The sequence below is a fragment of the Phoxinus phoxinus genome (assembly GCF_949152265.1).
Source record: "Phoxinus phoxinus genome assembly, chromosome: 3".
NCBI classification, from domain to species: domain Eukaryota; kingdom Metazoa; phylum Chordata; class Actinopteri; order Cypriniformes; family Leuciscidae; genus Phoxinus; species Phoxinus phoxinus.
Window position 1 is genome coordinate 36,803,202 of NC_136878.1, and position 14,790 is coordinate 36,817,991.

Genomic DNA, 14,790 nt, shown 5'->3' on the forward strand with positions numbered 1-14,790 from the left:
ATAAAATGATTCATTGAGCAGTAGAATAACTTAATAACTTTTTTTTAGTTCCTTACAAATTACCTGGTGATTTAAAGACCCCCAGAAACAAATACACTGAACTTTTATGTTCTTTTATGTTGATTCAAGTAAATGGTTCTTGATAAAAACATGTTTTTTTTGTTTGTGTTTTTTTACTTAAAAGGCTGCAAAACCCTCCAAATTCATTATTTTCAGCTTGATTCCTTGCTTTGTTAAAGTGCTTGACATTCACATAACCCCCTGAGCTGTCAAACACAATTATTGCATGGCTGAAATAATACATGGAATGAGGAGAACACGTAATGTCACCAAGGTCTTTGTGTCTTAACTCAGAATATCGGTCTTCATTTTTATTTACTTCCCTTAAGATTCACACAGAACAATTTCATGTATTTTAATGTCATCAATGAAACTAGTTTAGAGTAAATAAGAGAGTACACAGCTGGTCACATTGAGTTTCAATGCATCAACATAATTACATAATGATACTAAAGTATGTGATGCATTAAGTCCAGATTTCTAGATTTTGTTGTTTAAATCAGGATGTGGAGAAAGGCCAACTGCTATTACCCCGAAATGATGATATCAGAGTTAAATAACTGAAGAGAACAATGTTTGCTTGTTTGTTTTTCTCTCACCATTTTTTTCTTTCTCCAGAAAATATTTTAGATTAGTGTGCTCACGAAATGCTCGATAATAAAAGAGTGATGCAACAAATAAACAGATTTTCACATTTTGATTTTTATATCGCTTTATTGTTTTCTCTTTCTAAATACATACACACAAAAAGTTGCATGGTCTTCTAAAACATAAAATTGCCATTAAAAAAAATATTTTTAGTTTTTCCCCCCAAAGCTTCAGAACCATTATAAATGGGAATTTATAAGGCATAATATTTCTTTGACCTGCACCATTATTATGTCTTGTCAGATATTGCTCAGATAGTCAAATAAATGGCTGATTACATTGTATTTGCCGTTAAGACAATTTTTCATGAATTATCAGTTGTAGGAATTGCGTTACGCAGCCTCAATGCACTGACTTAAATACAACCGCAGACTACTCATGAACATGAAGTTTAGTTGTTTTAAAACGTCTTAATTATTCATGATATGGAATTCTTCATAGTTTATGAACTAGATTTGCACAGCAAACATAATTGTCTAAGTTTAGTCATTATAATATTACAAATCCAATCATAAAAAGAACCTTTGTCAGTTACATGTTCTACGTTCTAAATATTCATCCCTCAATCTAAACAAGTCAGATATATTTCCTTTGCTGAATCCAACACTGCCATGGCAACACAAATCCATGTCTCCCAGTGTCTCCTTTGAACATGCAAAGCAAAGCACCATGTTGCTTACAGGATTGCACAAAGACATTAATTGTCATTTACAGCCATGTCTTTGACACTGTATAAGAATACTTACAGTATGCTCAATTAACATCAATATAAAATAAAAGAAGGTTGAATTACAGTGATGATCCATTTAATTTTATACTGATATTAAACTGCCCCCAGACTTCTGCTCTTATCATAACCTCCGCAGCATAGTCTGTTTACTGAAGTACGTCACCAAAATAAGTATAGCATCATGACATTTTTCTGATAATATTTACCTTATTGCTTAGTAGCTTTGGGAGCAGTTCAACATGTCCAGATTGTTCTGACATTTAACTACCCTATTATTGTGTGTGAACATTGAGAGTACTTTTATGGCTAATTGCTTACACTTGCCGTTTTACTGTTAGCTTGATTGGCTGCTTACAGGTCCTGATTAGCCACTCCCTCGTAAGATGCATTTATTACCATAATGTAAGTAATGCGCGAGGCGGTGCCATGTACAACCTTTTGAGCTGGATTTAACTTCAGTAATGCTAAAAGTATTCAACCTGAAACAAGCTTTATTTTTTTTTTTTGCTGTAATATAATATAAGGCAAGCGTTTCAGGGTAGGTAGTGGATGTATTTGTGACACATTTTTAAGCTATGGTAAAAAGAACATAGGCTAGACTTCGTAGAACGGTAACTATTTTACTTTTTGGAATGTTTATTCTGATTATTATTAATACATTTGCTATTTATTGAACATAGTTGAACAGTGTTTACATATTGCCATTGCAGTGTTTTATAAAAGTACAGCCACTGTAAAATCATTGTAACACACCACGTTGATACACTGTCGTTCACTGTAACAAACTGTAAAATCACTGTAGCACAGTCGCAAGTGGTTGATTTTTAATTATCGATCTTATATAGCCTACTTCATATATATATAGATGCATAAACCATTTTAGATGTGTATAACATTCAGTAGGGGGATGATAATTTATTCTTCAATAATACACCATTTCACAGTCTGACAATCTTAAAGCATATTGTAAAAAATCCCTGTGAAATGATTTGCAAAGGCGTCTCAGACGTCAGAATGTCTCTCACTGTCTCCTCAATGAGTTTAGTTGCTATGACCCTGAGGTCAGATTAATTTATGTTTTTGGTTGTTGTTTGGGCTTGTTCAGTTTGTGAACTCACATTCCATGCGTTGATGAGATAATGATCGGCCCAGAGGCTGTGAAATATCATCACAAACCTTTTCTCCTTCCTCTTTTAAAAAAAAAAAATATTTGTGGTCTTTTTGCCTCTTTATTGGTTAGACAAACAGTAATGAGACAGGAAATGATGGGGAAGTACGACTCAAACTCTTATTGACCACCTGAGAACCACAGTTCCTTGTGTCAGAGCACATGAAATAACATGTTTTCCATTTATTTTGGTTTAGATATGTGAAACATGGATTCATTGAACCTGAAAAGATCCTAGATAGCAGTAGAGGCTATTATATTTGTGTCCAGCCTGGTCTCATTGTTTATTCAAAGGTATTCATAATATTTACAGGTACAAAAGCATACTTTTTTGTACATTTGGGTAGATGTTGAAATGTACAATATGGACGTACTGGCAGCATCTAAAACGTAAACAGTATTACGTATTTACAGCTATAGAATTGTAAAATATTTATGAATCCTTTATATCATAAGTATATTTATATAGCAATATTTATATATTTATATTATTTTTTTAACCGTTTTATAGATTTTAAATCCTTTAAAGGGGCTATATGGAACTTTTTCCCCAAAATAAACGAAACAATAGCCTTTTTATTTTACCATTTATGACTCAAACATCTCCTGATGAGCATACTGACACCTTGTCTGCTCACGGTGGGTGCACCTATAAGCCTGTATCCTATTTTTCCTATTTTCTGTCGGGTCGGATTTTTCCCGCGCTGTCTGCGGATGTGACGTCAAGCGCGTTCATGTTAAACGTTTCAGATCACTCAGAACACTTATCTCAAACAATATATGTATTTGACTGTTCTTACCTCTGTAAACATAATGTTGACCTGACCTCCTTGCAGCAGATGACTTGTGAAGTGTGCACGTACGAGCGAGCAGAAAGGAAGAGCAGTTCTGTTTTTTTGGCCACAGGTGTCAGTCGCGAGTTTAAATTTCAGAAAAACGCATATAGCCTCTTTAAAGTTGACATGAAATCAAAATTGACCCGATTTACTTTGTTAGCACATATTACTAGTCTTGTGGTGAACAATTAATCCGTGCACGTTAATACACAGAAAAAAATAGTTTGTCGTGGTAATCTTTAATCAAATTCTGAAAAGTTTCTTCCGGTCTGGAGTGGCGTTCCTTTTCTGATGACGTCAGATTGACGGCTTGGGTTGAAAATGCTTAACCACTCCCCTCAAACCGTTAGTCTGCTATGAGCAGAGTTGGAGAGGAGGAGCGCTAAAGTAAAACCCTGCCCTTTGTTCAATATTCCGTTTCACTTGGAAATACGTCACAACACTGGAGAAAAGTCGTTTGCAACTTCCGGTTCACACAGGCTTTAACTCTATCCCCAAACCTAAACATAAGATAAGAGGTATATACAGCAGACTTACCTCTGTTCGTTGACAGTTTATCAGCATCCCTCCACCACCCCATCTCCTCACTTCTAGTTCTAACTATTCCTATCACAACCTGGGGCGAGTACTCTGGGTTTGGGCCGTATTGGGCCAAACACGCCAAATACGCATAACCTTTTATATTAAGTGTAAACTTGTGAAAAATATAGGCACCACAAAAGCACACATCACCCAAATCATGGTACGTCGCAATCAATGTATCAATATCTCATGAGAGCCAACGAGTATTTGATATTTTTCTCTTTTTTTTTAACGAGTGTGGGTTTTTAAGGTTGTGTTCACTAAGTTGTAGACGAAGATCACTGAATAAAGACTTGCGTTTGTGGAACATTTAATGGTGATTTTTTTTTATTCACACAGCATATTTAGGAAACTGCCGTTCCCTATCAGTCAGTCACGTTCAACCTTACGTCAGAATGTCTGACAAATTTGGATCTCGACTGAGACCCCAAACACCTTCGCGTGTAAACTCGAACAAAGAAAGGTCTGCTTTGATTTTAACATCCATGTGGATTCCAGTAGCTGTTCTCTTGCTACTGATTTTCTATCACTGCTGGACTGCTTCAATTTTACACAACACATACATGGCCCCACGCATGAAAAAGGGCATACCCTGGACCTGGTGTGCTGTGCTGGCATAATTCCCCTCCACCTGCAGTGCACTGACCTGGCTATTTCTGACCACTATGCTGTCCAATTCTTGGTCCCTGTGCCACTCCCAAAGCAGTGCACTAAACGCCCCATCACATTCAGGAACATCAAACAGGTGTGTACTTCCACGCTATCTGACTCCCTAGCGACCCATCTCGTCACCCACCACCCCTACAAAACAGTCGATGGCTCGGTGGAACATTACAACCGTGCCCTCTCTCTCAGCCTGGACTTTGTAGCTCCCCTCATCACGCGTTACGTGTCTTTCTCTCGTGGGTTCACCCCTGAGCTTTGCAGGATGAAGACCATAAGACGTAGGCTCGAGAGATGATACAGAAGTTCTGGCCTCACTGTCCATCATGAAGCATTTAAAGAACACGTCACAAATTACAAAGAAGCACTTTCCCAGGTAAAAACAAGGTATTACTCCACACTCATCAGCAACCAACAAAAAAAAAACAAATTGCTCTTCTCGACCATCAACCGTCTTCTTCACCCTCCTGATACCGCAAAACCCTCAGATGCAGCAGACCTTTGCTCCAGGTTCCCGGATTTTTTTCAGCAGAAAGTGGACACCATCCACCGGCAGCTCCAGACTCCTGAAACTTCCCCCTGCCCTAAATTGCTCCAACGGGATTCTCACCACTCAGCTGCCGGTTCACCGCAGTGCTGCCTATCCGTCTTCTCTCCACTGGATGCTGATTAAGTAACAAAACTGGTCACCTCAGCCAAGACTTCAACCAGCAGTCTCGACCCAATGCCCACCACCCTGGTCAAGGCCTGTCGCAAAACATCATAAATGCATCTCTTAACTCTGGTGTGGTACCATCCAGCTTTAAAATGGCGGCAGTCATCCCCACTCTCAAAAAGCCAGGCTCAGATCCAGACAACCCCAACAACTATCGTCCAATCTCCAACCTCCCTTTCCTCAGCAAAATCATGGAAAGAGCAGTGGCTGCCCAGCTTTAAGATCACATGTCACACTATGAGCTCTTTGAACCCCTCCAATCTAGTTTCAGAAGACACCATAGTACTGAGACCGCCCTCATCAAAATCACTAATGACCTTCTGCTGGCTGCTGACAATGGGCTCATCACCGTCCTTATCTTCCTTGACCTTTCTGCAGCTTTTGATACAGTTTCCCATACCATCCTTCTTCACCGCCTTTCTAAGCTCATCAGCCTCAGTGGCACAGCACTGTCCTGGTTCCGGTCCTATTTCACTGACCGGAAAAAAGTCATCACCATAAATGGCTCCAATTCTGATCTAGCAACCGCCAACTATGGCGTACCCCAGGGCTCTGTGCTTAGTCCGCTGCTGTTCACCATTTACATAGGCTACTACACCTAGGTCATATCCGTAAACATGGACTTAACTTCCACTGCTACGCCAATGACATTCAACTTTATATCAGCACAAACCCAGCTCCCACCCACACAACTTGTCAACAGCCTGCAGGAACTCAAATCATGGATGACCACAAACCTATAGTAATAAGTAATAAGTAAATTATTACTATTGACCAAAACTCAATAGTAATAAGTCAGAACTCATGGTGGTGCCCCCTGCACCATTGCTCAGAAAAATTGGAGACCTGGCCCTGGTTGTGGATGGCTGCTCCATTTCCCCATGGTGCGCAACCTGGGTGTCATCCTGGATGCAACTTTATCTTTCCGGTTCCCACATCAACAACATCACCAAGGCTGCCTTTTACCACCTCAGAAATATCTCACGACTCCGGCCTTCACTCACAGATTCAGTAACTGAGACACTCATCCATGCCTTTATCACCTCCCGCCTGGATTACTGCAATGGTGTCCTGTCTGGACTGCCCACCAAGGCCCTTAGCAGACTCCAGTATGTCCAGTACTCTGCTGTCTGGGTTCTAACCCACACAAAGCCCTGGCAGCATATAACTCCCATCATCCAACAGCTCCACTGGTTGCCAGTCAAGTCACGCATCACCTATAAGATCCTCCTGCTCACTTACAAATCTCTCCATGGACTCTCACCAAAATACCTCACAGACCTCCTCCATCCCTACACTCAGTCACGTTGCCTGCGGTCCTCTGACAAGGACCTGCTGGAGACCCCCCGCACCAGGTTGCAGACTTTTGGGGACCGGGCTTTCTCTGCAAATGCTCCAACACCTTGGAACAGTCTACCACTTCATGTTCGCTCTGCCCCATCCCTGCCCATGTTCAAAATGCACCTTAAAACATTTATTTTCATGAAGTCTCTAGACCCCTAACCCCTCCCCGCCCACACACATACACACACACACACACACACACACACACACACACACACACACACACACACACACACACACATTTGTTAAGCGACCTTGGGAAGCCGTGTGGAGCATTTACTGTATATGATGGATAGATGCACTTTTATGGACTTCAAAATAGAAACAGCCATTCACTGCCATTATAAAGCTTGGAAGATCCAGTACATTTAACTCCGATTGTATTCGTCTGAAATAAAAAAGTTATATACACCGAGGATGACTTAAGGATGGGTAAATCATGAGCTCATTTTAATTTTTGGGTGAACTATATCTCTAAGTGAGCGAGTAGAGCGCGCTTCCTTATGTACCCGCTTCACGGGGCTTGGTTCGAGATCCAAATCTCGCTCGCCAGTTTCCATTGGCTTGTTTTGTTTACACTCGAAGGTGAGATCCCAATTCGTCAGTCGTTCTGACATAATATCTCTGTTCCCTCCTTCAGGGAATGGGGGTTACATTAGTAACCTAGACAATTAAGGGTTAAACAAATTACATTTGATTAATTTTAATATGTGTAGTCTTAAACATGTAAGCATTTGAAACAAGTTGGCACCAGAAGTTACAGAAAGTGATGAAATAATTTCAAAACAATGAGCCAACTGTGTTTAAATAAACATGACTGAAAACATAATTTTATTGAAGATAAATGCAATAGATTCAGCATAGATCAAATAAGGATTTAAAAAGATTTGTACATCTGTTTATAAATTATAATGTTAATCAAATACAGAGATTCTGGTTCCCCTTCAATCAGTCACTCTCGACGTAGCCTAAGTCAGAGATGATCTTACAGAATGGGGATCTCGCTTGAGAGACCAATCCACTTCGAGTGTAAACTAAATGAGCCAATCCACATTGGCATGCGAATTTGCAACAGCTGCTCTGCCTCGCCGCACAAGCATATAATAAGCAGAAGGTGCATTGTATCTTTGTCTTTTGCTTCGGAGCGAGACGGTGAATGCTGTTCCTGCTCTGCAAAGGATCTGTCTTTGAGTGTTTTCTGGATGAGTCTCTTTGGAAAGAAGCCTCTGCAAACTGGTGTCGGTGGGATAGCGTGAGCAGCGCTGGTCGCAATCTCTCTGAGTGTGTGTCTTCAATGAGAGCTGTTCATTCAGCTGGTGGTCTCGGTGTTGCATTTTCCAAAGAGTGAGTGCTCACACAGACTTGTACTATCGCCCTGTTGTGTAGCCGCGGCCATCTTCCTGTGCGCTTCGGCACCAGAGAGAGCAACTTTCTAAAAGAGCTGAACACGATCTGACCCTGCGTCTTTTTCAAGATATCATTCAGACCGTGTGTTTTTGGATGCGGTCGATGTCTGACTCCGGCTGACGGTCATGATCGCTCTATCACGTGCTTGGGCGATAGGCTTTCTGAGATAGGGGAGCAGTTCCACTGTGGGAACATGACCATCGTGGCTTTACGGTTGAGACTCCAATACCTCGAAAGAGGTGGTGCCCCTTCGCATATTCCCCGATCTAGTTCTTCTTCTGGCCTGAAGAAGCCTACTTCGGTTAATACTGTAGCCTTGGTGACCTTAGGATCACAGTGAGGGCTTCCCCGCTGAGTCAACCTCCTTGGGCCCCTCACTCCTCTGTAATGCTCCAAACCAGGGAGCTTCCAAGAGAGTGCGCTGGTCCTCCACCAGGTGTGCCAGTCGTTTCTTTTGAGCTCACAGATATGCTTTCCTGTGCCGCTGAGAGTGTCAGGCTTGAGTGGAACCCTCCACCATGTCCAGAACCCTCGTGGCTGGACGATTGGTATTTCAGGGTATCAGAGTGCTGGTTCTCAGCACCCCGCCCCAGTGCCCTTCTTTCTGGAAGAGCATGATGAGGTTACTAGATCATGGACGGCACCTTTTTCTGCCTGAAACCGGTCTAGTGCCTTTTCCTCCCTCACTACCCTCGATGGCGATGCAGGATCTGCCATCCCTGAATACCAGCTGCTGCCTCCACCCAGTCGTCGGACGCTGCGCCACCTTGCGTCTGCCTCTGCCCCTGCTCAGCCTAAACAGCAGCCTCCACCCAGCCAGCAGGCAGCCGGACGGAAGAGGAGCGCCCAGCCCGTCCATCCCCGTCCTCAACTGCATTGGCACATCAATTGCCTCGAGTTGCTTGCAGTACTCCTTGTGCTGAGCCGCCTCATGTTACATGGGAAGCATGTACTGGCCTGTACGGACAGCACTGCGACTATTGCGTGTCATCAATCGACAAAGTGGTCTACGCTCCCATCGAAACTCCCCGCCATCTCCTCCTATGAAGTCAGAATCTGAGGTCCTCTCACATCCCTGGCATTCTCAATTGTGCAGCCGACTAGCTATCATGACAAAGTCAGGGAGGGAAAGCTCTCAAAGTCAGGGAGGAAAAGGAGCAGGTCTTGTTATTTGCGCCTTACTGGCCCAACCAGACCTGGTTCCCAGAACTAACGCTCCTCGCGACAGCCCCTCCCTGGCCCATTTCTCTGAGGGAGGACCTGCTTTCTTAGAGTCCTGCTGTCTGGTCCCTGGACGGGATGCGGAGATTCTAGGTGATCTACCCCAGGCGGTGGTAGACACCATCAATGAGGCGCCTCTATGCACTGAAGTGGAACCTGTTCGTTGACTGGTATTCTTCCCACCGGGAAGACCCCCGAAGATATCCGATCAGAGTCGTGCTCTCCTTCCTGTAAGATGGGTTGGAGCGAAGGCTGTCTCCCTCCACCATCAAAGTGTATGTTGCAGCAATTGCCGCACATCACGATGCAGTTGATGGTAAGTCTTTGGTGAAGCATGACCTGATCGTGAGGTTCCTGAGGGGGGCAAGGAGATTAAATCCGCCTCGCCCTCCCTCTATTACCTCTTGGGACCTGTCTCTGGTGTTCAGCTCACTGCAGAGACCTCCCTTCGAACCACTCTAGTCAGAGTTAAAGACCCTGTCACTGAAGACAGTGCTCCTGACTGCTCTGGCTTCCATCAAGAGGGTAAGAGACCTGCAAGTTTTTTCGTTCGACGAATCGTGCCTAAAATTAGTGCCGGCCAACTCTCACATTTTCCTAAGACCCCGGCCTGGATACGGGTCCAAGGTTCCTACCACTCCCTTCAGGGATCAGGTAGTGAACCTGCAAGCACTGCACTCGGAGGAAACAGACCCAGCCCTGGCTTTTCTCTGTCCCATCCGTTGCTTGCGGTTATACGTGGACAGAACGTATAAGTATATACGTATAACATATATGGCCTCAGACCAGCTCTTCGTCTGTTATGGTGGCCAGCAAAAGGGAAAGGCTGTCTCCAAGCAGATGTTATCCCACTGGATAGTGGATGCGATCGTCTTGACGTACCAATCCCAAGACATGCCTTGCCCTTTCAGGTTGCGAGCACACTCAACTAGAAGTGTTGCTGGCTGACAGATATATATAGAGCTGCAGGCTGGGTGATACCCAGCATGTTCGCTAGATTCTATAGCCTTCGTGCTGAGCCTCCACTGTACGGCCGAGTCACAAGGTCCGGCTCCTCAGTGGAAAAACGAATATGGGACGGACCTTCTGCTCATTATATGCTCATAAATCTGCGAGGCACAGCAACACTTGCAAATTATTGCATGCCATTTAGTTTACACTCGAAGTGGATTGGTCTCTCAAGCGAGATCCCCATTCTGTCAGATCATCTCTGGCGTATGTCTCCGTTCCCTCCTTCGGGGAACGAGGGTTACCATACATAACCGAGACGTTTACTGACTATAACTAATGATTTAAAAAAAATAAAGAATGAGCAGGTCTTGCTTGAGCAAGGATGGTTGCATTTTGCAATGGGGTTGTTAACGAATTCTGAGTGGGATTTATCTGGTTGCTAGTACACTATGTGGTTGCTAGGGTGTTCTGAGTGGTTTTTAGGTGGTTGTTTATGGGCTCAAGTCGAAAAATCCTTTGTCTAAAAGCAACAAGCCACACAATTTGTTGAATCATTCATCTCTGCAGTACACGCCAAACTCAAATCCAATCATTCAGTCTGTCATCTAATCGTTAAAAAACTTGAAGTATGAAAAATACTAATTGGGATGCTTTCTTGATTTATCTTTTACTGAATCATAATTTAAACATTATTTTTTATAATGACAAAAGGTGTTCAAGCAAACAATAAGATGTCAGAAATGGCTGAAATCCTTTTCAGATTTTCTAAAGGTTTTTACCTCTCAAATGAATGGAAGCAGATTAAAACCAAATGTCAAATAGCTAAATAGAAGACCAAGTTGTGTTTATGTGTGTGTATATGAAAGACCGAGCATTAGCTTGTTCAAACGCTTGATTATTGCAGATGCGGGGCACTACATATACTCCGAACACAAACCAATTGCACCAATAATGGTCAAGAGTGTGTTTCACTCCTGAAAAGACTGCAATTAAGGAAAATATACAGTCCTCAAACAACAACAAAAATGACTCACAGCATATTAAATTCAGACATGTCTGAGATGATAGAGTGGATCAATAACATATTTAATTTTTACTCAGTTGATGTCAACATATTTTCAAAAGAGTTATTTTCAAAGACCAGTTTAAATAAACAAAGCACAACAGAGCATCTTTTGTAACAAATCGCAAAACCGCAAGCACATTTCGGAATCTTATCGTAGACTCTTTTAAAACAAAATGTTCTCAAACATTTTTCATTGGCTTTGTATCAGCCAGGCTCAGGCAGATCCTTATAAATTCTATAACACCGTTGAACATTTTCCTTGCCTTTTTGTACATTTGTCTTGGAGCGCATCCAGGAGACAGCAGGACTACTTGGCATGCGTTTGTCTACGCTATGGTGGAAGAGCTTAGAATTTGGGGGCTGAGAGGCAGACAGGGGCCGGCTTTGGTCTAACACTTAAGGAAATTTCTGCTAACTGGGAGTCTGGCTCCTGAGCTGGCAGAAGAAATACTGAAAGACACTGCTAATGGAAATAATGACCATATGTAGAAGCCAAGGAAACATATACACATACATATGCAAAATATTTCACTTGTGCATACATATGGTGCCATGCATTATTTTATGCATTTTCTTAAGAGCCAGGAGAAACACCAAATCATTTTCATTTGTGCATCCAACAGGTTTTAGTGTTATTTGCCACTAAAAATCTATACATCGTAAAAATATATTTTTGTCATTTTAACTGTTAAAGATTGTAACAATGCTACAGTAAAAAACCTGTCAGTTGGTTAATGGTAAGTTTTCTCCAGACCGGCTATATAAATGAACTTTTTTACAACAAAAATGAACCATCACTGAACTTACTTAAGCTGGACTATGACGCTATTTTCTTCTAGAAACAAACTTTGTTGCATTATTTTCATCACTGTAAAGCTGCTTTGAAACAATCTGTATTGTAAAAAGCGCAACATAAATAAAGGTGACGACTTCTGAGGTAGTCGAGGACGCATTGTGATTGGATCTCATTGTAATGTAAACACAATATAGCCATCGTAACTGCAATCTCTCTAAAGGCTGTCAGAAAATAATGCGTTTTGACAAGAAATTAAACTTATTTCAACTTAACAATAAACGTCACTATTAGACTTACGTGATGCCCTCTGTGGTATTAATTTTGAGTCATTAAATGAGGTCATTGTCAGTGCTGCTGGTGTAATCAGTCGTGATATCTTAATGAAGATCTGCACACTGCTCAAATTACTAACTGCCAGAGGAATAAGCAGAATACACTAATCATTTTATTTTTAATAATATATTTTTTTTTTGTTTCAGCATGCTTATTATAAATATTCTCCCATTTCTGTCTATATAATACACACTACAATCTTAACACTTAAACCCGGATGATATGACTCGTTTAACACGATCACCCCTGTTATTTTTGATTAATCAACTTTGGAAATATTTCTTCATTTAAACAACTTAAATAATTTGATCTAAAACTGGAGATTGTATCAGAAAGTAACATAAGTAAATGAAAGCAATTCAAGCATTGTTTTTTTTTTTGTACCATTTTTACTTGTAGCTTATCAATAAACCATATGTGTAGCCTATCCTGCCGTATCGTGACATTACCTGATTGGCTGATTATCCGATCCTCTTGTTTGTATCACGTTGATCGCAAGTTAATGCCAAGTGTAAATGCAGCCTTAAGAACACCAGTCATATTTGTATTAGGAAATGTAAATATTTTGTTTCTATCTAAAGTGTTTTTTGGTCTTCTTTTTTTTTCTACCATAGTTGTGTATATCTCTGGGCCTCTACAGACGTTCTTCCAAATAATGAAGCTCTTTGAGGAGGAGGTGAAGAATCCAGAGGACTATGCCATCTTCTACCTTGACGTGTTTGCAGAGAGTTTAAGTGGTGATGTTCCAATGCCCTGGCAAGGTTCAGCGATACAGTGGAATGACCCCATCAAGCTATTTCAGGTATCATTAATAATACCCATAGTAACTACCGAGCTTTGCTTTAGCATCACCAGTGGCATTTATTTTCTTTTGCTTTTGAGATTGGCTACAGTAGCTACAGTACTTAAAGGGATACTTCACCTCTGGAAATATTAATGTGTATTTAAAATGGGTAATTTATGTTGTAGAAATGTAAAATTATTTTTTAATTTGGAGCCTTCTAGACTGAGAAAAGCCAGAAAATGTATTTGTGGCTCATGTGGATGAAAGACAACAACTCCCAGAATGCACTTGCTTCACTGCCCTACGAGGCAACTCCCAAGTCACGCCTACCGGTAAGAGCGCAGTGAAACAACAAGGCTAGGCTACTAGTGAGTCTCCGTGACAAGTCTGCCCGGGATTTCGAGATCGCCAAGAATGTCCGGGATTCGGCTTTTGCATTCTACAGTCGCCATTCATTATGTTTACTGTGGCGAGCAGGACGAGACTGACGGCCGCGGGAGAACGGCGCGAGGCCGGTGGCGTGATTACTGATGAGCGGCACCTGTGAGACGCACCGGTCTCGTATCTCTCACAGAGGAGCGGGAATTTTCTTAGCAATGTTAAAACGTACATTAACCCATAACTTGTTTAGCGTTCATGTAAACACTACATTCAGATTCACCAATCGGAATGAATTCAGTTGGATTGAAACAAAAGGTGTGCATGTAAACAATGATTGGCGACTGCAGAAAGCAAAAGCCAAATCCCGGACATTTTGGACAATCTCAACGGCCGGACATTTCCGGGAAAAGAGGATGGTAACCCCTACTACTCGGCTTTCTCCACAGAATAAGAACCTGTTAGCTTCTCTTCCAAATAAAAGATGGCTATTTGTACATTCTGTGAGTGAGATCCCACCCTCTATGGGCGGGTTGAAAACATGCGGATCTAGCGCCTTCTTCTGGCTGTAGTTTTTAGCCTCTGGACAAAAAAGCTTCCGATGACGCATCATCAGAGGCTTTTTTTGCAGACAAAAAATACACAAATCTCTTGTCTCAGGGGGATATGAGGGAGGGAAGCACAGTAATTTGAAAATACTACAGGTTTTCTACTGATACATAACTTAATGCTAAATCCTGAAGTATCCCTTTAACACTTTGAATTTCTTCAACCTTACATTGTGATTCAAGGTTTTGTATGATTTTTTTTTTCATGTTAATGTGCTTCTTGCATGCAGAATTACATTTGAAGTAGTTTAAACAGCTTTTATTAATATGACTGATATTCACTTAGTTGGAAAGCCTTCCTGGTTGCTTTTATTGTGAATAATGCATTAGGCTTCCTTTTACTTAAATTAGTACTTTTTCTTAAGGCTGATTAATGCAGCTACATTGAAAAAAAAGAAAGAAGAAATGCATTTTATATAAAAAGATTACAATTAAATGTACATAATAAATAGGAGTTACTTTTTCTAATAAGGGCAGAAGGCTAGGGTGGTCCAATGGGG

The 14,790-nt window shown here is 41.5% G+C and overlaps 1 protein-coding gene across 2 annotated transcripts in view; it reads left to right on the forward strand.

The window, feature by feature from the left end:
* Nucleotides 1–14,790, forward strand: part of npr2 (natriuretic peptide receptor 2) — a 62,060-nt gene that overhangs the window by 2,063 nt on the left and 45,207 nt on the right. For both annotated transcript variants that reach the window (XM_079606504.1, XM_079606503.1), the window contains exon 2: nucleotides 13,135–13,322. In XM_079606504.1, coding sequence (XP_079462630.1) covers nucleotides 13,135–13,322 — 188 coding nt within the window. The remainder of the gene's footprint in view (nucleotides 1–13,134; nucleotides 13,323–14,790) is intronic.